The sequence below is a fragment of the Pantherophis guttatus genome, chromosome 8, assembly GCF_059756535.1.
Source record: "Pantherophis guttatus breed Tessera chromosome 8, ASM5975653v1, whole genome shotgun sequence".
Classification (NCBI taxonomy): Eukaryota; Metazoa; Chordata; class Lepidosauria; order Squamata; family Colubridae; genus Pantherophis; species Pantherophis guttatus.
In genome coordinates this window covers 26,292,601-26,317,974 of record NC_142070.1, presented here as the reverse complement: position 1 = coordinate 26,317,974, position 25,374 = coordinate 26,292,601, and the positions used below count along the sequence as shown (strand labels likewise).

General features: G+C 34.7%; 1 protein-coding gene across 30 annotated transcripts in view; it reads right to left on the bottom strand.

The window, feature by feature from the left end:
• Nucleotides 1–25,374, bottom strand: part of ANK2 (ankyrin 2) — a 286,613-nt gene that overhangs the window by 124,420 nt on the left and 136,819 nt on the right. For 6 of the 30 annotated variants that reach the window (XM_034442312.3, XM_087874457.1, XM_087874456.1 and 3 more), the window contains exon 1: nucleotides 7,262–7,437. The exons of 14 other annotated variants lie outside the window; for them this stretch is intronic. In XM_034442312.3, the coding sequence (XP_034298203.2) occupies nucleotides 7,262–7,396 (135 nt within the window). In that variant the 5' untranslated portion in view covers nucleotides 7,397–7,437. Of the gene's footprint in view, nucleotides 1–7,261; nucleotides 7,439–22,576; nucleotides 23,444–25,374 lie in introns of those variants that run through there. 10 more of the 30 variants (XM_034442307.3, XM_060686899.2, XM_087874449.1 and 7 more) reach the window with 5 other exon arrangements.

The window sequence follows — 25,374 nt, the reverse complement described above, 5'->3', positions numbered from 1 at the left end:
CTATAACAGAGCTGGTACCTTGGTAAGCCAAACTACTACCCTGCATTAGCATTGTGGTCTCCTGGTTACTGTAACAATGCCATACACTATGTATTAATAATAATGTACTTCTTTGTGTTCACTCCACATTCACTGAGCACCTATGCATTCTTGGTCCCTCTTTTTTTTTTAAGTTTTACCAGACACACCCAATTATTATTTCCATAGGATTATCTGGTTATCTGCCACCAAATCATTTTCAACTCTTAGCAACCACATAGGTCAGGGATGTCAAACTTGCATCGTCACAGCGGTGTCATGTGGCATATTGGGGCTTTCCTCCCTCTTCAATAAACGGGCAAGGGTGTGGCCATTGCATCCGGCCTGCAGGCTGTGAGTTTGACACCCCTGACATAGATTATACTTGCATATAAAAAAACCAGAAAAAGCATGTTCTTATACTATTTTTTTCATATTTGTAGGCATTTATACTTTATAAAAGAAAGTATTACCGACTACCTTTATTTGTACATTTTATTTTTACATTATTAAAAGTCTACCAAGATACACAAATCATCTATTTCCTTGATATTTTTTTTTTTTTGTTAACTTAACAATCGTTTCCTTGATTTTTTTATCAAGTATAAATTCCTTGGTCTTTAGAATTGTAATTTTCAGATTCATACTTTTTGATAACTCACAAAATCTGACATTAGCTATGAATCAATTGAGTTCTTGGCCAATACACAGTATAAATATCATATGTACATGTAATTTGAATATCAGCAAAGGCACTAAACAAGAAGAATCACATGGCCCTGATCATCGTTGAACCATTCACTTAGCATTTCAATTATTTTCATACATGTACATACATACACTTTTTATCATGTATAGCTCTGATCACATTCAGCATCACATTCATACTTCCCAAACTTTACACATTGTTATCTTTCCTACACTGTGAATCTGCTAAATACTTTTCCAGGTACATTTTACTTCCTTATTTTACTGAGATTTTCTAAGAGATGCCAGAAAAGACACATAAAATGCTATTGGAGGAAGACTCAAAGTGAATCTGACAGGACACCAGTAAAAGCCCTATCAGAGATTATCTCATGATGATTAAGGTAGAAAAATGTTAATATTTCTCCACTCTTATAGCTGTTTAGTAGCCAAGAGAGGCCACAGGATCTTCTTCAGGCCTACTGAGAGGGTTATTCTGACTAAATAGTGAATAAAGTCATTCAATCCCATACCAGGTTAGATTCTGATTGGCATGTCTAGCTAAACTGACTAGGCCTCACTCTTCGGCTGTGATCTCAGATAGTATCTAGTCTCTTGAGGAAGTAGACAGAATTTTCTGCACTGTTTACCCCCTCCCACATCCTCTTGTTTAACTCAGGTTCCTTTAAAGTAGCCAGAGACATGACTTGTAGTTGGGCCCATGTTGTGGTGATGGCTTCTTCCCTAAAAAGGGATGGTTATTGAAAAGATAGTTGTATTGCTGTTTTAAAAGAAAGCAAATTATCTAAACATGTTTTAGCTGGGTTTCAGGCCACGATATATTACAGATACAGCCTTGGTCACATTTGTAGATGACCTATGGCAGAGCCAAGAGTCATATCCTTGTGTTTCTTGATCTCTCAGGCTTTTGATACTGTCAATCACAATATTGTTGTGGTTCAACTCCAGGGATTTTGGGATTTGATTGCACAAATTTATGGCAATTTGTTTCCTTCCTTACATTGCAGTACGTTTTGGCACCTCCTTTATGAGGTGCTATAGAGTTCACACTCTCCCCTCTTGCTCAACATTATAGATGAAAAGTAAAGTAAAGTAAAATTCATTTCTGGATTGGGAGGCCCTTCGGACACTCACTCATTCTCTAGTCACCTTACAGCTTGACTTTGCAATGGCTTTTAAATGGAGCTCCTTGAAACCACTTGAAAACTTCCCCTTGTCCAGAATGCAGTGACATGGGCAGTGGTAGTCATGTTTCAGTATATCCATATGACATCCCTGTTTCTTGAGCTGCATTGATTACCAGTATGTTTCCAGTATAGTTCAAGGTGCTGGTTATTACCTATACATTTCTTTATGACGTAAATCCTGGTTATTTGACGGAATACCTATCTCCCATGGTGCCAGCTCAGTATGAGCTCACAGGATTGGCATGCTCCAGGTTGTATCATCTATGAGGACAGAAAGCATGTTTTTCTGTTATGGTACCTGCTGAGATCCATGTGGCTACCCACCCTGATGGCAATCCATAAAGACCCATGTGTTCTCTTAAATCTCAGATTAGAGTGGCCCTTGTTGGATATATTTGCAGATGTGTGTGTCGTTGGCCAAATTTGCCATCTTTACTCTTTTTTATTATTCTATTTACATTGTATCTTCTAGCTTGTTTAGTTCTATTTTAAGCTGTCCAGTGTCAATATGGAGTTGGTCATTGCCTAACTTGAATAAATTAAACTTTCAACATTCTAATAAAATTAATGATTTTATTTCATCTTTATTTTCTTGGACACTAACATTGTATCATTTGTTTTAATTACATTCTTTGACAAAATAGTACGTTCTCCATACAAAACTCATACATTATCACTAGCAATTCTCATCCAATTTTTCCCATATTATTTTAACACGTTTGTATTTCATTCTATTCACTTCTTGTTTAACACATGTCCTCTACTTATGGAACAAATCGTTAACTTACATAAAAGAACCCTAACCCAATACTACTGAAAGAGTGTCGAAACATTGAGCATTAATAATAGTTTATTGCCTCCATTCTAGGTATATATTACAGTCAATAATAATATGTCTGCTCCTCTTAGTAGCAACATCCAAAACTGAAAAAGTGGGACAAATATGCATAGCAAGAAAGGCCACAGCTCTTTGCCCTCCTTCTTATTTTCTGAGTTCTCATTGGTTCTATAGAAGGCAGGATTAATTTGAACAAACAAGAATCCATATACACACACGTACTTTGACCCTTTCAAAGAACTTTTGTTAGATGACACAGAAGACAAAGGAAGCAGAGGAGGAGACGGAGGCAGAGAGGCAGAGGGGCAAAGAAAGAGAGAGAGAAAGAGACAGACAGACAGGCAGAAATAGAGCTAGAGAGCTGACTTTAAGTTAACTAACATTGATTCTTTTGGTAATGGCTATTGATATTTTCATTTCTATACATTTTTTGATATATTTCTAATACATTAAATGTTTCTAATATTGTATATATTTCTAATACTGATAAAGAATATAATAATGTATTTTTGTGCCACATTCAATTTGAACAGCTTATGTTAGCTTCCTTCCTTGTGGTATTAATTCACCAATGAGGTCTGTAGTTGAACATGAAAACTGTCCTTAATCCACCTTAACATGTTTATCTCTTGGTGTGTGCCTGGCATTGAGGTCAGGCAGCCCTGAAGGATCTTTGGAATGTCTTAGGGTGTCCTTTGGATTTGGCAGTGGACATTCAGCCTTGCATCTAACTCAAATTAGTTTTCAGTCTGTATGTTCAGGATGCATATTATATTACCAAATAGTCAGTTCACTTGTAGCCAGAATGCATAACATGATAATAAAAAAATACTTAGCCAATCATATTCTGAATCAAGACTATGAATTGCTTTCAGTCAAAGGATACCATAAGGTAATACTTTGGAGTTATTAAGGTGTCACTTTGAAAACAAACTCAAATGCTAATTAGCTTTGATTTTTAAAAAGTGATGCTCATTTTGTTCTCTGCAGAATCACATTATTTAAAATCACCAAGAAAAGGTTAAATAACATATTTAATATGATTTTAAAAATGTGTTGTTCAAATTATATTAATTTTCAAGCCAAAAGGTTTTTTTTTCCCCCCTTGGCAAAAAGTATAATAATGTACTTTTGTACAAGACATTAATTTACTTTTAGTTGACTTTTAAAATACAGTAATTTTATGTCTCAATCGGTGCTGTCAAATCCCATTAAACTACAAGAGCTTTTTGCATCTAATAAATAGTATCAGAGTGAAGATAGTAAAATTGCAGTGGTTAAAAAGAAAAATAAGGCTTACTTTAGGGTACTTGTGACTACCATGAAATATTTGAGCTGCAAAGGCAACAAACAAACAAAGGTATGGCATCCACTGAAATTGTGCTTTCCGGTTGACTTGTATTGAAAGACCAACCAGGAACCATGGTTGTGAAGCCAAGTTGGCTGGGCAGCATTCAGCTGTCAGCTGAGTAGCTGTTCAGAATTCAAAAAATGTGGTGGGGATTGCATTTGGCAGGAAACTGGAGGAAGGAATAGAAATAAACATGAAGTGATCAGGAAAGCATGAAACTACCTTTTAATTATTAGGTATTCTCTGCAGCATTAGAAAAATGAAAGTGAGATTATAAAGACATATTTCAGTAGGAGAAGATCAAGATTTTAATCAAATTGGATATGGATTTGCCTAATTATTGCTGCAGTTTGACATTCACCTACTGTGAAAATATGTGACTAAGATAAAGAACTATGTTCATACATCATAGCAATTGCAGGGATATTTTATAGAGGAACGTGACCGTAACTTTAACAATTTATTAAAAGGTTTTTTTTTAAAAAAGATAAGGCAATTGTGGGGGGTGTTAAGCAGAAATTTTTCACTGTTTACTTTTTATTCATTGTATTTTTCTGCTGAATTTAAGGGTCAATTTGGTTTCAAGATCTTTTTCCAGAAAAACTACAATCAGTGCTATTTTTTTTTAAAAAAAAATCATAGTGATTGAAAAACCAACCATTGACCTTCCTAATAGCTAAGGTTTTAGCAAAACTTTAAGATTTCATATGTTTTCAATATGAAACTGCAGAATTATGTGTTTCTCAATAGAGTGGCACTAAGTCCAATGGAATAGAAGATGTAAAGCAGCAGGATTTATATATAAATATTAAAATATGTATATATAAATATTTATATATTAAAAGAAATCTCCTAATTCACTTGGTGCTATTCTACATCAGAATTAAAGTTATTATACACAAACTAATTATGTCATTTGGATACTTTCTTGACAAGAAGTGCTTTATATAAATCAGACATAAATAAACTACTCAGGTTAACTGAATTTGCATTGTCTCATGTCAAATTTACAAAGGATATTCTTGAAAACAGAAAGATACCATATATTAGGATGACTATTCTATGTGTTTATAAAGTAGAAACTGATTGTCAATAATGAAGCTTTATGTTTTTAAACATAGGAGGAAGTTCCTGTGGAACTGGTCCAAAGGTTCTTTGATGTTTATTCATTTTAAATCAACCATTTCCATCTGCATTTAAACTAAAGGATTAGAATAATCCTATGATTTCATAATGATTCTAAATAATAAACTGGCTTGTAATGAAACAAGAATCAATCCATTCAAGTAAAATTGTTTTTGCTAAAGTTCATCTTTCTCATACACAACCACATTTGAGATATGGAAGAATCTTCTGCATTTAAATACTATATGCACTTCCTGGGTAGACAATGTAAATAGTCGAACCATTTATATATGCAATTGCACAGGCAACATCTTCAATTCATCTTCATATATTTTGCTACTAATGACTTCATCAATAACATCTTTGTTTCTGCAGCACAGTAGCATACTGTATATAAAAAGGCAGTAAACCCCACTCCCACTACTGAAGGTGTTACTGAGTTGCTAACAAAATGTCTAAAAACAACCAAGTTCAGAGAGCACCAAGGACTCTGCAGTAGTATATTCTTGACATGTCAAACATGGATTGGAACTTCAATGGCAAACAGATAATATTGATGCTGAACAAATGCACAAAAGCATTTGAGGAGTTAAAATATACCATATGGCAGGCTGACACATCTATATACTATGTAGTTCTTAGCCTCCAAAAGACATTATATTAGCTTACATTAATTATATGTCCCCTAAATATAACATGGATTAATCTCTGAATTGCACCAGACCCTATGAAAAACTGATTTTGTAAGGTTGAGTATAATATAGATATTCCAGATTTAATGCTACTATTCTACCTAGAAAAACAATAACACAAAAATAACAGTATAATCTGCTTCATTTAAAATAAAAGAATGATCAATGTTCAGGAGTGCACATCTATTAAATTATAATAGTGCACATCTATAAGTTAGTAATTACAGTATACATTCGTTCATAGTTCACTTTTGTGAAATTACCAGGAATTATGAAATCATGTAATACTGTTTTTTTAAAAAATATTGATACTTTTAAAATTCATAAGATATCTCTGATTCGGTGAACCATGCATCATGTTAACCTTTGGATTAAAGAAAGCTCAAAGCTCATCTGTTACAGATGGTGTTTGGATTTTTTAAATTAATCTGTAAAAATCATGTGTTTTGTTTTCTCGGTCTTCATATGTCTACAAAAAATCCTCCAGATAAATAGTTGAGCTATTTTTATTACGTTAAAAATTGAATGTCTCCTAGGAGATTAAGATTTACTAATTGAGATACATTATACTTGAGAACAACTGTCTGCAAAGAAACAAGGAGAGAAGCAATAGTGAAATTTGAACAATGAAGATACAAACATACCATGTGAAAATTTAACGCAAAGTTTCTAACTGCAGATAAAAAGATTCCAATTAAATTCTAGTTCAGTATTAAAAGAACAAAAATAAATGTGATTATTATAAAATGCTGCAAAGCTATTCACTCTCAGAGAGTAGATTCATATTCATGTTTCCCTCTGCTAGAGGTACAAAATTTGTAGCCTCAAGCAGAATGTTGTTTTAAATTAAATCTAACTTAATTTACTGAGACCTAATTCCAAGCAAAATCTATAACATTATCTGTTAACTGTACAGAACAAAGTCATCAGTCTGTCTTGCTCCTAGTAACCATAAACATTGATAATGCTGACTTATAAAAGCAAAGTTTGCTTTGATATTCTAAAACAAGAAAAATATTTATATCATACTGCATTCTCTCAAATGCAATTTTTTTTAGTTTCCCAATTGTGCTAGTCTCTCTTAAAAAAAAAAAGGTTTAAAATGCCATCTTACATTTCAGCCACACTTTATACACATAGATTTTATATACACACCAAAACATTCTGTGAGCTATTTTGCTCAATCCCAGATTGCCTAACCAACAGCATCTTAAAACACAACCAGCCTATATTTCAACAGCTATTAACTAATTCCAAATGGCAAAACTAACTCAGTATTTCCACATTATCTTTTAATAACAAGTTCCTTGTTCTCTCAGCTGTGTTTTCTCTTTAGACTTACCAATCCCTCAAGATCTTTATTCATTCCATTATTGCATCCGTAATAGTCTGGAATTTTATCTGCATCTTGCACGTTCCCTTGCACTCTTACACCCTTGTCCGTGCCGCAAGCTTGGCATATGGGTGCATTGCCCATATCCTTCTGCTAACTCCTATAGTGGGTTTGACCTCGCAGAGTGTGGAATATTCCAAAAGGGCAGATGAGTTTTGAAAATCAAGAATGGTATTTGTAACTTCTATTTATTTGCTCTCCTGAGTTTTCTTTGGCAGAGGTTTCTCTCTACTGGCCTAGGTTAAAAAGAAACTTTAACAACTATAGCCAGCATTCAGTGACCATTTCCAATTCAGGCTCTGCCTGTCTATTTTTACACCTACTGGCCCAGCTATGCATGTAAATTGAATGGGGAGGGAGGGAGCCTGACTAGCTCTGAGTTAAGGCCCTACTGTGTGAAATGCCTTCACATACGGAGGTTATTGAATTACTCAGCTGCATGCCTTTGAATGTTTTGATTTTTTTTCTCTCCCTACTACATTATACATCAATGCCTGCTTACAGCATTGCATTAATGGTGCTCGTTTCTAAGAGGAAGGGCCAAAAACCTTTTACTGTAAAATGATAACTATTAGGAATTTATCATACCAGCAATACCAAACTATATGGACACCCTTTTAAAAAATGACGTTTCATGCAATTATAGCATATTCCTTCACGCTGTGTTTTTCTTCTCTCCTTTCATAGCATTTATGAGTCATGCTGTCCAGAATTCTTTTTCACAATTTGTAAGATTATGGCATTTGAGTAGTTTCTAAAAATTAAACTACACAATAACTAAAAATGTAACATGAAACTATATATCTAATTTATAGTGATATAAATGTGTTTTGGGAACAGTTCTAATCATAACTATATGAAGGTGAGGGACACTGAAATTTTATTTAGTAAACTACTTTTCTCCATCTCCCCCTGATGGGCCTTTAAAGAAAATCCCACTTAATCTAGTGAATAAAACCAATAAGAAGTCTATCTTTACCCAAATGTGAAACATCTCTAGAAGAACACCATGAAGAAAGACTTAGAATAACTTTATTTTCACTTTGAATGTACACTAATCAACATACATTAAAATGAAATTTTGTTGCATAGAGCTCTCAAAGGGTCACCACCTCCAATATACACTACATGAACATGACAAAATAGATAAATACAAAACTATGCATATACCCACATATATTATATGACACAGAGAAACAACACAGTCTAGTTTTGATGTATACATGTACATGGCAAGAAAAAGAAATGAATCTTGCGAGTTTACTAGATGGATGGCATAGGGAACAAGGCTGCTACAGAATCTGGTAGTCCTGCTAGAAATACTTCAAAACCTCCTCACAGAGGGGAAGAAACGGAAACAGACCGTAAAGTGGGCATGTGGGGTCTCTAACAATGCTTTCAGCTCTAAGCACATAGCGCTTATAAGCAGTATCCTGAATAACAGGAAGTAGGCTTCCTATAATCTTCTCAGCTGTCCTTACCACTCTCTGTATGGACTTTCTATCTGAGGCACTGCTGCCATCAAACCAAACAGTGATGCAGTTTGTTAAAAAGCTCTCAATTGTGCCTCTGTAAAAAGTGGCCAGGACCGAAAAAGAAAGATGTGCTCTCCTCATCCAATGCAGGAAATGCAGACACTGAAGCATTTGCACACTTCACTAAGGATGACGTATTGTGACTCGTGAGACCAATTCAGATTGTTAGTTATCGGCACCCTCAGAAGAGTCTGCAGGGTTGTGATCTCCCCATCCCATGCAACCCTATCCTGATAAGGGATCCTAGATGACAAGGCAATTTAAATACTTTGAATAGGCTTAAGGTAAGTAAACCATTTTTTGATAAGTACCATACACTGGAATATCTGGAATATCAAGCAAAGGGATATATACTAAGACCTTCAATGTGTAATTGTTGTTTCTACTAATGTAGGGATGAACAGTATTTGGTCCTGAGAACACCTTTTCTTGCCTTAAATTGGGGAGGTGTAATTGGTGATGTGATGACTTTCCTGGAGCAGGCTGGGTCTATATATAATCTGTAAGAGTTTTAAGGCATCATTTCCCTGCATCTTCTCAAACACATAAAGAAGAATCATCTCTTAGCTTCTTGCTTTTTAACCTTTAAGCTAAGATCAAGAGGAGAGAGGGGAGGAGAGAGGGAGAGGGAGGGAGGGGGAGACAGAATAGTATACCTTTTTTGGCCAGTCAGCTCAAAGCAGACCTGTGGAACACTCACATGGGGTGTGGCATTCAATCCATATGTTTTCATATCTGGACTATATCTTTAAGAAAGTTGGGGCTATTTCCTCCAATTTTCAAGGAAACATGACACAGAATGCCATCAAGACTTCTCAGAAAGAACAGTGCTGTCTTATAATATTGAATGCATTAAAAGTAAGCAACTGAAATCTTGTTACACGTGTAATTATTAATTTAGAAATATGTACTTACTCTCCAAAGAGCCAGTTAGAGTCAAAAGCAACTGGGGCAATATAACAGTCTCATGAACAAATATATAGCATATTTAGGAACTATCCAATATATAATCTCGGCATAATGAATATAATTGGAATTTGACTATAGTTTTAAGTTTGACATCATTTTTAGAAGCATGCGGATTTTATACAAAATAATTCCCATTCTGTGATCTATACCACCTACTTGAAAAACTCGATACTTACTATTTATTTTATTTTATTTTATTTTATTTTATTTTATTATTTTATTATTTTATTTTATTTTATTTTATTTTATTTTATTTTATTATTTTATTTTATTTTATTTTATTTTATTTTATTTTATTTTATTTTATTTTATTTTATTTTATTTATATACCGCCCTTCTCCCAAGTGTACAGCCAGCATAAAACACACAAATATAAAATTTAAAAACAATTTAAAAAATATTAAATAGTTTGGCCCATATCTAATTAAAATAAAACTATCCGATTTAGACATTTAAAAATTAAGAATTGACAATTAAAAAATTAAAAAAATTAGGCCAGCCCGGCTTGTTGAAATAAAAGCATCTTGAGGATCCGGCAGAAGGTGCGTAAGTCAGGAATCCTCCGCATCTCGGGGGGCAATTCGTTCCAGAGGGCAGGAGCTCCCACAGAGAAGGCTCTACCCCTGGGGTCGCCAACCAACATTGCTTGGCCGACGGCACCCGGAAGAGCCCCTGTCTGTGGGAGTGAATTGGCCGGTGGGAGGCTATTGGTAGCAGCAGGCGGTCTTGTAAATACCCAGGTCCTAAGCATGGAGTGCTCTGAAGGTGGTAACCAATACCTTGAATTGCACCCTGAGGACCACCAGGAGCCAGTGCAGCTCGCGCAGGAGAGGTGTCACATGGGAGAGCCATGACACTCCCATAACCATCCGCGCGGCACATAACCACAATAACGACTGCATCATTTTTAATGAAACAAAAAAACTGAAAAGGAAACTAAATGTAATTTTTAAAAACTTTTTTTAAAAAGGCAGACCATGACAATTAGCAACTGAAGTTGTTGAGACAAAAATCTTTTGAAAGGCTACTGAACCCAGAGTCCATAAACTGCAAGGAGTCATCAAATCCACCTCCAGACTGTCATCACCTTTATATCACATAGTGCAGTAGCACTCAGTATTTCATTTTGGAAAGAATGTACAACATAAGCAGAAACTTATCAGAAGAGATGGACTGGTAGGTGCAACTATGGAGAGCTAAGATCAGCACTCAGAATTGCACCCATTAACTAATTCAATGACACAAAGTACTAACATTATTTATTGAATGAAAGCCCATATACATGTCCCAGGATAATGTTGCAGGATTCAATGTGGGTCGGTCACCCAGACCAGAGGTTTAGTCTTGTGAGCTTTCAGACTCAAGCTGGAGCCTCAGGATGGGCTCTGGCACGAGGCCAAAAGCTCAGTAGACTAAGCCTCTGATTCTGATGATTGATCCACATTGGATCCTGTAGAATTATTTATGCTCATTCATACTTGCGATATTGGCTCCTACACCCAAGGCATTATTTTATTTCTTTCTCCACTCTATTACACCCACTGTACCTCTCAGTGTCTCCTACTTTAAAAAAAAAAAAAAAAGTTTGCCACAAGTGTTTGAAGTGGGAAGAAGTGCCTGAACAGAGAAAAAAGGAAAATAAGGAATTATCTTAAGGAAAAACAAATTCTGCTCATTCTTTAAAACCTCTGAGATATCAGCAGGCATATATGCACCTGCTAAACATAGTTAAAATCTCCTCACAATAACCTCCTGCAACCTATATTTAAACTTACTCCTCAAAATACAACTCCAGTTATTTGGCAGAGGGCAATACTTGTATAGACATTTACCTATATTTTATGTATCTCTGGATATAGTATTTGGAATTTGGCAACCCCAAAGTCTTGTAGAATGTAAGTTATAAATATAACAAGTTAATTTTCTGTTTATGCAATTCTGATTTCTCAAATCCAATTTATGGTAATTAGTAATATTATGATAATTTAGAATATTTTTTTAATCTCAAGATTTTTTGCTACAATTCCACAAATTCCATTTATCTATATTTAAAACATTAATAAGGAGATATTCAGACACTTTTGGTTAGATAATTAAAGTATTTAGCAAACTCAAACAATTCTCATTATTATATAACCTTAAATTTAAAGAGAAACATGTTTTACACAGGTAATTGCATAAGCAATTTATGGTATTAGAAGTTTTTTGGTAGTGCTGGTTTTTTTTAAAAAAAAAAAATTTTTGTGCAATATATAAATATATAGATTTAAATAAATATCCTTATAAACCAGGGAAAAATAGAAAGATAGGATACTTAGTAGTAGCTGTAATATACATTATTTGCATCCAAATAGATATCCAAAACAAAGGGATGCATATTTTTCCAAGTTTAAAATGTTTCAAAATTATCAAAGACAATACTTCATAAACCAAATAATTCCATTTGTTGGCCTGATTAAGAGAGTAAACAGCATTCTAACCTTGAAGTCCTAATTAAGGACTTCAAGTTTCAAAGTCTTTATAGAAGGGTGGACATTTTCCAGGATTGTGTTATTAATACAGCTGTTGTGGATCTGTTATATTCATATCCAGTGGCAGCTAAGGAATAAGAACAAGCCAATTGTTATAGTAATCTATGTTGTATATCAATGCATTATGCAATGAAAGCACAAACAATACAAAACAGTCAGAAGTTTCTTTCATTGTTGAAGTTTCTTGAACTTTTTTCAAAATATCCTAAAAAGGCCATTAATGAAAAAGTGCAGGATATCTTTGACCTGCTGTATTTTTCTGAGTATAAGACGCACTGGAGTATAAGACCCACTTTAGTTTTTGGGGAGGAAAATAAGAAAAAAGCTGATTGGCAGGTGGATCAGCCTCCTGGAATACCCCAATCAGCTGTTCCCAGAAGTGAATTTTAGCAACAGGTTCCTTGGTGGAGAGCTCTGTGCCTTGCTTTTTTTGCTTTTTTTTTCTGCCTCTGAAACTTCTGAAACTCTGTTTCCTGCCTCTGAAAGCCTCCAAAACAGACCTTCAGAAAAAAAGCCTCTGAAGCTCTGTTTGAGGGCTTCTTTTCTGAAGTTCTGTTTGGGGGCTTCTTTTCTGAAACTTGGTTTCTGAAACCTCCATTTGAGAAGCTGGGCGGGGCTACATTCGGAGTATAAAATGCACCCAGATTTTCATCCTCTTTTTTTGGGGGGGGAAGGTGTGTCTTATATTCCAAAAAATACGGTAATTGGTTTGGTTGTGCCATGAATGATTTGGTCCTAGGATTTGTAAACACGGTACCCTTTGGGAACTAATATGTTCTTCATTCCAGTTCTACATTAGGTTTTAAAAACTAACATTTGTAATGTTAGTTTTTACATTTGTAAAAACATCATTAGAAGATGCTTTATGGTTTACCATTGCTTTATTTCCATTTGAAACTTTACTGAATTTGTACATCCTTTTTCACAAATAATAGTAGCCAGGATGCCTAACACAAAGCTTGAAACTAATTCCATATATTGTTTCAATTATACATACCGGTAACTGTAATTGCTCAAACTCTACAGAAAAATGTTCTACAGCTAATCCTTGATTTACTACTGGTCACTTGGCAACTTTTCAAAATTATGACAGACCAAAAAAAGGTACATATGACCCAGATTTGAAATTCTGATAACTTCCCCCCCATGGTCACATGATTACATTTGGACTCTTGGCAACCAGCCTGCATTTATAGTTATTTGCAGTCAGATGACCACAATTTACATCATTTTTGCTGGAAATGTGATGACCCACTTAATGACCAGCATGATTTATGACTGAATTTACAGGCTTAATTATGGGCCTAACTTGAGTACTATCTGTATACATTTCTGTTCCTTTACATATCCTCCAAATCCTTTTCTACTGAAAGAAGAGTCATTGGATGTCTAATGCATTAACTACTGGCATTGAATATGAGCTGGCCAGTCAACCATGTTTTGGGAGCAAAGGAAATGGCCTATTCTTGTCAAAGAAATAAAAATATGTACTATAAAGGAACATAATATATTCAGACTGCAGGGATTCATTCATAGGCTGAAATATTCTTTGCTGGAATGGTCTTCTCTCTAGAAAACTTTGAGGTACCTTATACTTCACAATATTTATCTTGTTTGAAAGCTGACATTTGTTTGCCTTCTAGTTTTTCTAATCTGGGAATCATATTATTTTAGTGCGATTCATATTGATCTCACACAACACTAAGTAAAGATTAGTGTTTAATTAGTGGGATTCATATTGATCTCACACAACACTAAGTAAAGACGAAAGACGTAAAAACAAACCCTCAAAGAGCACTTTATTAAAAGTAGATGCATTACACCACTTGAGACCAGTGGTGGGTTTCAATTTTTTTTACTACCAGTTCTGTGGGTATGGCTTGGTGGGCGTGGTGTGGCTTGGTGGGCATGGCAGGGGAAGGATACTGAAAAATCTCCATTCCCTCCCCACTCCAGGAGAAGGTTACTGCAAAATCCCCATTTCCTCCTGATTAGCTGGGACTTGGGAGGCAGAGAATAGATGGGGGCGGGGCCAGTCAGAATTTTTACTACTGGTTCTCGGAACTACTCAAAATTTCCGCTACTGGTTCTCCAGAACTGGTCAGAACCTGCTGAAACCCACCTCTGCTTGAGATCCTGATAGAACAGACAGCTATACACCAATTAAAGCATAATTTTATAACACAGTCATGAAATCATTTCAAAGTCCTAAAAGGATTTATTTTTTCTTAAAATACAATTTTTTGTCTGTTTGTGTGGCATTTGGTTAACTGTTTACATCAATGTATCATTTAAAACATAGGGACACGGTAGCTCAGTGGCTAAGATGCTGAGATTGTCGATCAAAAAATCGGCAGTTCAGCAGTTCGAATTGCTAGTGATGCGTAACAGGGTGAGCTCCCATTACTTGTCCTAGCTTCTGCTAACCTAGCAGTTCGAAAGCACATAAAAAATGCAAGTAGAAAAATAGAGACCATCTTTGGTGGGAAGGTAACAGCTTTCCGTGCGCCTTTGTCGTTTAGTCATGCTGGCCACATGACCATGGAGACATCTTCAGACAGTGCTGGCCCTTCGGCTTTGAAACGGAGATGAGCACCACCCCCTAGAGTTGGGAACGACTAGCACATATGTACGAGGGGAACCATTACCTTTACCTTATCATTTAAAACAATAGAGATGTCTTTGCTACCAATGAACTATTAATTATTATTTAAATGTGGTCTTTTATTCTGTAAGACGCCTTTAGTCACCATGGATGATTAGGTGGCAATATAAATTCAATAAATAAATAAATTATTGTTAATGTATGACCAAACGTATTAGCATTTCACTAATATTGCTAAATATATCCAAGAGAGTCTATATAAAGCAGTGCTTCTACCAAGAATGTAACAGCACTATTTGTGCATTTATAGAATGGATGACAAATATTCAAAGTGCTTTGAATACATGATATAGCAATTCTAACTTTGTAAGATAGCAATGCTAACCTTTTAAAAGACAATGATATTAACAGAAACACAAAAGAGATGTGAAAATACTGGCTGCCCATGTACAAAGAAAAGCAATGAGAAAATTATTCCCTATGCTGAAAACCTTTCGAGCCCGAAAACTTTTTTATTGTTGATTTTTAAGTACATGCCAAATACGTAGGTTCATAATCATGGGTTGCATTCAGCCTGCCAAAAGTACCGCTTCCTGCAAGCATTTGGCTAGATTCTATGACCAAATTTCAGCGGTTCCATTTTCTCTACCAACCACAACCATTACTAGTACCAACAAGCACCATTTCTGCTTTCATTAATCCTTCTTCACTTTATAGAACAAGATATATGGTATAAATATATCTACTGTTTGAGCCAGTTTGGTGCAGTGATTAGGGCATCAAGCTAGAAACCAATAGACCATAAATTCTAGTCTCTGGAGAGCCTAGATCTAAAGCCAACTGGGTCACTGGAGGCCAGTCATTCTCTCAGTCTTAGGAAGTAGACAATGAAAGGCCATTTCTAAAATCTTCCCAAGTTAACTCTAGGGACTTCCCCAGGCAGTCTCCAGGAATCAACACTGACTTCAAGGAACAAAAAAACAAAAGGAGGGGAGAGATATCTATCTTACACTGTACTGTATTCTCATTCTCACTCTCACTCTCTTCCTCCCTCCCTCCCTCTCTTCTTTATGTATATATGGTAGCAGTATGGATTTGCTGCCATTTTAAAAAAAATTATCAGAAGCAATCTCACTTAAGAATAAGCTCATTGCTTGTTAACATTAAAATGTATGAAACTGCTATTCTTCTCTAAAACCAACCATTTACTTAGCAATGGCAGACAATCCAACAGTAATTAGATATTTTCCATTGATCCATACGTGCAAAATCCCACTGATCTCTCGTCTCTTCTACAAATCCTCTCACAGCAAAATTATTTCTTATAAAAAAAAAAAAGGTTGGAACTCTTATGCTACTGATGAGTTTATGCCATATAGATAAAGTAAAATGCAACAGCAGTATTTTCCATCAGCTTTGGTATACTTGAGTGAAAACTGATCCATTTCATTTTTAGATAATATCCTTAAACCTAGTGGATGATTTGACAATAAAGATGAAATAACAATCTTGTGGACAATGATCTGAGCCAAACTATCCATTAATGTTTAATAATTAAATACTCGACCAATTAAAACTGCTTATTTTTAGCCATCTTTTAAAAATAATCCCCTGAAGGCTGTTCTTATATGTGAATTCATCAGTGCATTAATCACAGTAATCCCTTCTTGCTAGTACCAGAGACAGAGCAAGCTTTTATCCGACATAAACATATGTCTCTATATTCAGCATTCAAACATAAAAACACTCTATCTAAATATTTATTTGTATGATTATTTATATAGTATTTATGTCACATAGAATGACTCATAATAATCATGTCATACCAATACAGTGTTATAGTGAGAATAAACACATTATTAATTAGCCTAGCCAAATATATTAATATGATTGAGGAAATATGATAATTAAGACTTAACACAGTTTATCACAACATGATACTGCATGTGTGTCTCACTTTTACATGGGTGGAACAAACTATGTATGAATACAGCTGTTTTGCCATAGTGCTCTAAACCACTAATACACAATATTTTAGCTCCATTTGTGAAAAAAATTTAGTTCCATATAGGCACAATTAATATGTGTAACTTAAAACACTTTTTCATTGTTGTTGTGTTCTAAACAAAGAAAACAAAGGGGAATAGTAATCTCCATTGGAGTAGATATTTGTCATTGCTTCAATCACACTTCAACAAGGATTCAATTTTCATAATTCACCAGTTTCTAGCAAAATTTCATTCATTCATTTTATTCATTCATTTAAAAGACTTATATGGTCACGCATTCTATGTATTAAAATGTTTATGAATTTAATTTAAAATCAGATTAATTTAAGTCTTTAACTGTATTTAGTGATGTATTCGAGCATGTTATTTGAGGTAGGCCACCTCAGCTAACATTCTCCAGTATATCACCAAATATAATTCTCAGGCTGCTATCTGAAGGTTCCCAAAAGTTGGGGATATCAGTCCCAGGAGGTATACCACATTATAAGATTAACTCCACAAGAAGGCTAAAACTGCTTTTATTGAAATTGGCTATAATATTGAGATATAATATATATATATATAATATCTGAATATTTAACAAACATAATCCTGATTGTGCTGTCCATCTGCTGCCATAGAAAAATGTATTTCCTGGGCCCAGCTAAATGGCAATTTTGTGGGAAGACACTTGTACAGAGGCATTAAAAATAATACCACTGTTTTATTTACGGTTTCCTGTATTTCATAAGATAATCATATCAGGCCTATAAAGTCCAGAAGATCACTAGATAACAACAAAACAGGGGGGGAAATCCAGACTAGATATGGTAGCTGCACAGGTAATGTAGTATTAATGTGCAAAATGGTTTGATTGGGCCTTTGATACATAGTACTTTTTGATAATTGTTAGTAGGGCCTTATGGCTTAGATTAGCTTTAGTTTAATCTTTCATTTTGTACGTTCTATCTGTTTTAATGCCTTCCGAAAGGTTATTTATCTGTGAGCTTTGTTTTTTAAAACAAAGTTCAAAGTTAATCTTCCACAATTTATTTAAAGTTATTGGGATAAGTGCTTTAAATATACCTTAAAACATAGAATGTTTGAAATAAATCTATATTAAAAGATACATTTTGGATCCAAAGAACTCTTTCTGTTATAACTTTTTATCAGCAACTTAAATAATCCAACTTTACCATCGTTAAATATTGGTCTGAAAATAAACTTTATAGGAAACATAGGGTTTTCCTGGTGATTTTCATTACATGGTAAATCCAACAGTCTGCTGTTAAGTTCAGAAATGTCAAGCAGCGTAAAATTGTTATACAACATAATAGAAAGACTAAATAATTAAGCAGTGTGTGCATTATTAAACATGAAACATCTTAAGATGTTCATGACTGGCAACATAATGGGAACTACATGAAATAGTAAAATTCTCAAGTGCTTAAAAACAATAATTCCAAGCTTCTCTGGCCAGGTTGTGAAGAGACCATGTCACACCCTCTTTGAATTCATAGGAATAAATTCTCTAAATTTAGAAATTAGGAATTCACATGTACACACTCCGAAACAGAGAATGTGTCCATTTGGCAAACAGTCCGTGTGTGGCTGCTTTTGGATAGATCTGAAAATAATTTTAAAAAGGTGAAGCAAAGAAAAACCTTGAGCTATGAACTATTGAACCATAATCAGACCACAAAAAGGGAGAAATATTCTAATGCTCTACATTCGCCACAGTCTTTTGTGATGTTTTAAAAACAAAATTATGGGTAGCTTTCAGATACAAAAAACCTGTAGCAATTTGTTATTTCAAATCAACATCTTTTCCTTACTCCTGAAGCTCCTGCTACCTACAATTCTTGTTCCTATTAATTCTGTCTTCCGATTTTCCTTGTCTATTCTAGCATTCTCACTAAAGCAGACTAAAATTAACTAGGCAGAATAAAAGGAATGGTTTTAGAGGTAGTACCAAAAAAATAGCTATTTAATTTTTTTAGCCTTCCCAACTATGCTATATATACCCTTGGAATTTTTTGTGTTTTATACCTCTCAAACCATCATACTGAACACAGTATCCTAAATTTGAAATGGGAAATGATGCTATTTTGCCCTTTGTGTTGAGAAACTGTGTTGTGTTGAATTTCTTCAAAAGTCACTGAAGTGAGACCGTCATATCTGGGTTATTCCATTTTAGAATGAGTACAGAAAATTACCATATCAGAGGTAATATATGGGCTTCTATCTAATTTTTAATGGAAAGGTAATGTAGCATGTTGAAAACATTCAAATGTTCAGTATTTTTCTTGTTTTTCACAGGATTCCATGTTCCAATTTATTATTTTAGCTTTTTCTTCTTTTCTTGGCTTACAATTTTTAAGGCTTCTTATACAGCTGCTAAGACTTGATTAACTCAGCCTTCACTAGCTGAGGAAAATGTTTGTCTTATGGTTTTTCTTGATTATCATTCTCAGAAATCTATTGATAAATATATTTGTTTATTTTACTACTTTGGTTTGATTCATAAAGAATTAATAAATTAAATGAATAAATAAATATATTCCATTATGCCAGTAGTAGGAATCGTGCAGCCTTCTAAATGTTTTCAGAAACCACATTTCTAAATATTTGCATATTTATGACTATTGATCCTGCTGACCAAAGCTCAACTGGAGAGCCATCTCTGAATTCCAAATTGAAACACTGAAATTGATCCATCTCCTAACATTGTGAATATTATTTCATTAATCACATCATATATCATTTTACATTCTTATTCAGCTTCTCTGTTTTATATATGTTTCTTATAATTTTTGTAGTAAGCCAAGATTTATTGGGTTTGCTGTTGTACAAAGAGATAAATCATGGTTTACAAATATAATGATCAAGTTCAGACATGCAGTGGGATCATATAGGATTCAATACCCGTGTCAGTCTAACCACACATTTCTACACATGCTCATGTGCTCCATAAATTTTAGGATTATGCATCCTCCTTCATCCAATATGAATTTACAACCCCAATGTTTATATGAATCACTTAGGCAAAACTTCACTCTTTTGTGGCCAGAACAAAATGAGACATCCAATGGTGGGATTCAAATAATTTAACAACCGGTTCTCTGCCCTAATGATTTTTTCCAACTACCAGTTCACCAAACTGCTCAGAAAGTTAACAACCGGTTCTCCCAAAGTGGTGCGAACTGGCTGAATCCCACCACTGGATACACCATACTGTTTTCTCTGTGCATGATGATATCTCACATCCAGTTTATCAGACTTAAACTCACATTTATGTGTGTAAATATCTATATAGGAAGTTTGTATCTTTTTCCAAAGTTTTTTTAAAAAAGCCTTCAAACAAAGACCATTTCTCATTCCAATATTTGAAGACACTTCCTGTTTTCCCCAGCGTTTACAGCTTTTAACTACATATACAACATATGTACTATTCTGGCAATTATCATGCATGTGCTTTCATTAATATATGCTTCTGTAAGGAAAAAACTCAATAAATTTAAATCAAATTCATCTTATTAGAAAGCAAGTGTACTGTACAGCTAAGGTACCTATTTATGTAATACTGTATTGCTACAGTAAAAGACAGGCGTAGGGAAACTGATGGCAGAATATGAAATGGAACAAAACAAACATAACTGTAATATTTTCCTCGAATAATCTAAGCAACACTGGCCTATTCTTATACCAGCACATCCTGATCTTTCCACCTTCTATGGCCACTATATTAGTAACTTGTGGCAAGTTCTATGTGACTCTGATTCTAATCAAGGTTATAGAGCAGTGTATAAAAAGGAAATATCAGGAGATACTGATTTAATTATATCCAATTTAATTAAAAGCCTAGCATCACATTTAAAACTAATTTTAAAAAACTGAGATGTACAATATCTTATCACAAGCTATCCAATCCTTGAACATAACCTATATGCATTATTGAGCTCTATTCATGTGTTATATGATTTAGTATATCTGTTGGTTGAAAGAAAATCACAACCAGGGGATTATTATTTCTGTAGCATTCTATTGAAGAATTAGGATACTGAACACAATCTGTCTGGGAGTATCAAGATGTGGCAATACTCATATTATGCTATAGAAAATTCTATTGCAACTCAATTAATACAGCAAACAAAGCTTTTAAAGAGTTGGCCATATCACTTCAAGTACCACAAAGGATTTAGCAACATAATAAATTGGCAGTTTAAGAAAAAAGCATTAACATTAATTCATTTCACCATGCCAGTGTAAGAAAATGATAAATAGACCAGGCATATACTAAACAAGAACAGCAGGAAGAGTAATTCTAGTAATTTGTGAAAAGACCTGTAAATTAAAATGAAGCATGACTGGACATATTTATTTGACCTTAAGCATAGTATAGATGATAGAATGTGTGTGCAGTTTGCTTTGAAGTGTTATTTCAGAGCAGTTATTTTGTACAAACAACTTGTACAAAAGATAAGGTATTAGTAAAGGAGAATTAAAATAGGCAGGTATTTTGTATATATTAATGGTTGTTTCACATATAAAGATTTGCTTTTTCCATATGAAATTATACTATTTGTGCAAAATAAACAGAATGAGATGGAATAAACGCTCATATCTATTTCAATACGCCTATGGAGAGATTCAGTTTGCATTACTTAACTAGTGAAATACAGAAATAAAAACACTTGTGTGATTGGTACCTGTGACTATACATTTTTAAAATCTCTAGGCCCAATAACATATATTCTCTACGTGAAATGTCTCTAAGCAATATAATTTCAGAAGTACTTCCTGAATATGCTCAGAATTATTATTTTCTCATTCAATATATGAAATAGTTATACAGTTAACTGTTGTTAACCAGCAAAATGAACAACTTGTTAGTATTTGGCTGATATTTGTGAGTGTGTTTACTTTTTTAAAAAAACAAATCAACTGTCAATTTTTTCCCTGTGCTAATCACAATTCAAAATCAGTTGAATTATAATGCTTCAGAAAGAAATAATCCAAGAATGGTTGACCTGTAAATGACAATAAGGCCAAATTTTATTTTCAACTGAATTTAGTTTGAACAAAAATACTCTATACATCATTTTTCCACGCCTGGGTTAAGAAATTTAGGAATATACAAAGAGTGGATATATCCAGAATATCAAAACCTAATAGCACATTTATGTCATCACTGCAAGCAGAAGAACTTAAGTTTGTTTACAGGGTTTGATGTGAAACTGCATGCTATTTGAAGCAAAGAATACGAAAGAGGAGAAACAGTGCCACAAACCTCAGAACCTAACCTGATTAAATGGAACGCGAAGTCCCTTTCTGCCTGCCAGTAAACAATTTTAGGTCAGGCCTAAGAAATACCTGCCTTAAAAGTGATCAAACCAGACTTGGTTGGTTTGAACATAAAGAAAAAAAAATGTATTAGTGTCACTAGCTTTATTTACACATCTGCGCTGATCTCAGTGCAGCAAGATTACCGAAAGCATAGAATAATGTCTGAAAAGCAAAGGCATGCATACATTCTGGAAAGAAATACCAGAAATGCTGTTATTTTCTTGCTGAAGGTATCCTGTACTAGGCAGTACAAGAAAGGGAAATGATGGGGAAATGGTGTTTGCTCATACCTTGCGCTTCCGATTTTCTCTAGATATTCTCCTCTGCCTTTTCCTCTCCTTTTCTTTCTCCTTCTCCTTTTCATCAAATTCTGCCTCCCGAACTTTTTTGATAGAAGCAGCGGCATGAGCCATTTTGGAAAAGGGATATCAGCTTGGAGGTCTCCGTTCCTGTATCCAGGTATCCAAGGTTTGTTTATCTTACAAGGACACTGCCGAGGTAATGCTGGGAGCCAGATATGCACTGGGCAACCCTCTCCTCTCCTCCTCCTCCTCAAGCTGTCTGTGATAGGTCACAGCTGTGCTCTAGCCTCTGCAGCATCCATAATTCAGCATGATACCCTGAATTAAGAGTCTCTTGTGATCTCCTTGCATGAACACAGAATACGCACACAGTGGCAGAGGAAGAATTCCCTGCAGCAAGCATGAAGCATCTGGAAATTTCTCTGACAGATCAAAACAAAAATCCATCCAATATAGAAGAGTTTCTTCACATTGAAAAGATCTATTGGGATTCCTCCAGATGGACAATGCCTCTCAGAGGAAAGCCAAGATAAACCCACCTCTGTACATCCGCTGGAAGTGGGTGGGTCCGTGGGTAGATGGGGGTGGACAGCTCCCTGCCGCTGCTGCCACCATCACCCTCTTACAGGGTGAGAAGAAAATGGTGCAGTCTGACTTAATTACTCGCTGCTACTGCTGCAAATGTCTCTGCTGAAGCGGATGACAAGCTACACAAGCCACCACTCCGTTTCCACCCCTCCTTCCATGTTTCTACCAGAGCTATCCCCCACCCTAAAGCAAAGAAGTTATATAAAGAGGCCAGTACTGCTACATTCAGAGCAGACCAGCTGCAGTCGGTTCTGTCTGCAAAAAGCAGCTTTCTGGCTAAATCTGTGCTGGAGCTAAGAAGGGGAGGGAGGAGGTCTGGGAACAGTCGGATCCTTATTGTGTCATTTTCAACTCCACAAGACGCTGCACTGAGGGAACTGCGTTAAATAGTCAGCCTGCTTCTGCTTGGAGAAGGGACTTAAGCAAAAAAAATCTCCACGGAGCATAATCTTCTATTATGCTACTCAGCTGGACTCTAAGGAGGAAGGATAATAAAGCATAGAGTATCTTTGCTTGCATTATATTATAGGCAGCTGAAGACTGTCATCAGCTGTTTGGAATAATGATTTGTATCATTATTGCCAAACAAAATTGTGAAATGTTTATGTTAGGAATAAAAAAGCAGGATGGCAGTAAAAGGACTTTAACAAAAATAAAAAGAAGGTGTCTCTTTTCAAATTATAATTGTGTCTCCCTCGGTGTTTTCATATACGGTAACTTACAGTAACGAAATTTTAGATCTGTTCAGTGGCAAAACCTATAGCTGAAAAGTGGCCTAGCAAAATATCAAGATTCCAAAATAGAATTTGCTATTTCAAGTACTTTGAAATTACAGAGCTCTTGCTTTCTAGATTTACCTAAATAGGTTGATGGGAAATTGATCAGACAGCTGCTGATAATAACTGATTAAACCCATCCAAAATGTACACTGAAAAATGAAATTATTTTACAGTATATTATTAAATCCAATGTCAGTGCTCCAAGACAGAAATTATGCAACTTAAAATAATGTCTGAAGTACTATATTTTAAAAGCTATTTTCCATGTTTAAGTAGAATATTTAAACTAGGATGTAAACCAATATGATTTAATTTATATGGAACAGATTTTTCTGTGTCGTTACTTTCTAATTATTAGGGTCAGCAAAGCATTTGGAAAGGAGATTAAATAGCCTTTAGATTAGTATTTCTCTATCTCAGCAACTTTAAAGTGTGTGGATTTCAACCAGAATTCTCAGCCAGCATGCAGCCCGGGGAACTCTGGGAGTTGAAGTCCATACTTCTTTAAAGTATGGAAATTGAGAACACTGCTTTAGAAAGCAAAACACAGATATGGGAAGTGAATAGAAGTTCCACTAAGACAGAGGTCTTCAAACTTGGCAGCTGCACTAAAATAAAGATTATGTTCTCCAGGGTATCAGTGGTGAGTGCATCTGTTCACCAAAAGTGCCGGTTATCAGCCAGAAATCCTACATTCCTTGTCACTCAAGATAAGTAGATAGTTTATCCCTCAAATCACCAGAAAAGTGAGACTTTCTGCACAATACTAGTGAAGCCTTAAGCCTTCCTTTCCATTCCCTACTCTGATTTATATTTAAAAATAAAAAGAGTATTCCCACAATTAATCATGTGGGGTTTGGACACAGGATTTATAGAACCTCCTTTCTAAGTTAAAAGACCCATAGGATTTTGTGTCAGAAGAAATAGTCATTTACAGTTTAATTTTGATAAGTGTTAGTGAATCACTAATACAGAATATCTCCAAAACAAGAATTTAGTCATAGATTAATGAAATACTTTGGATTCCTGAAAGAAGCTAAAAGCTAATTTGACAGAAAGTATCCTATATTTCTTACTGCAACTCTGACTCTGGTACCTTGATGGTATCATAACAGTGGAAATCAAGGTGTTTATCTAGAAATAAATGATGGTTTAATTTTAAATAGGCAGAGATCAGTGACAGAAAATATATTTTAAAAGATATTATACAAATATTTGAGGAATATTTCACTTATGCAAATTTATCTCAAGAAATAAAAAATATAGGCATAGAGACAGACAGATGTTTGATACAAGATTACAATCTGGATGAGATGATGCTGGTGATGGCCTATTACTATGATGCCTATTATGCCCTTTATGAAAAATGATTGCCTATTAATACCAGTTATTTATTAGATATGAACAGTTAAGCAAATA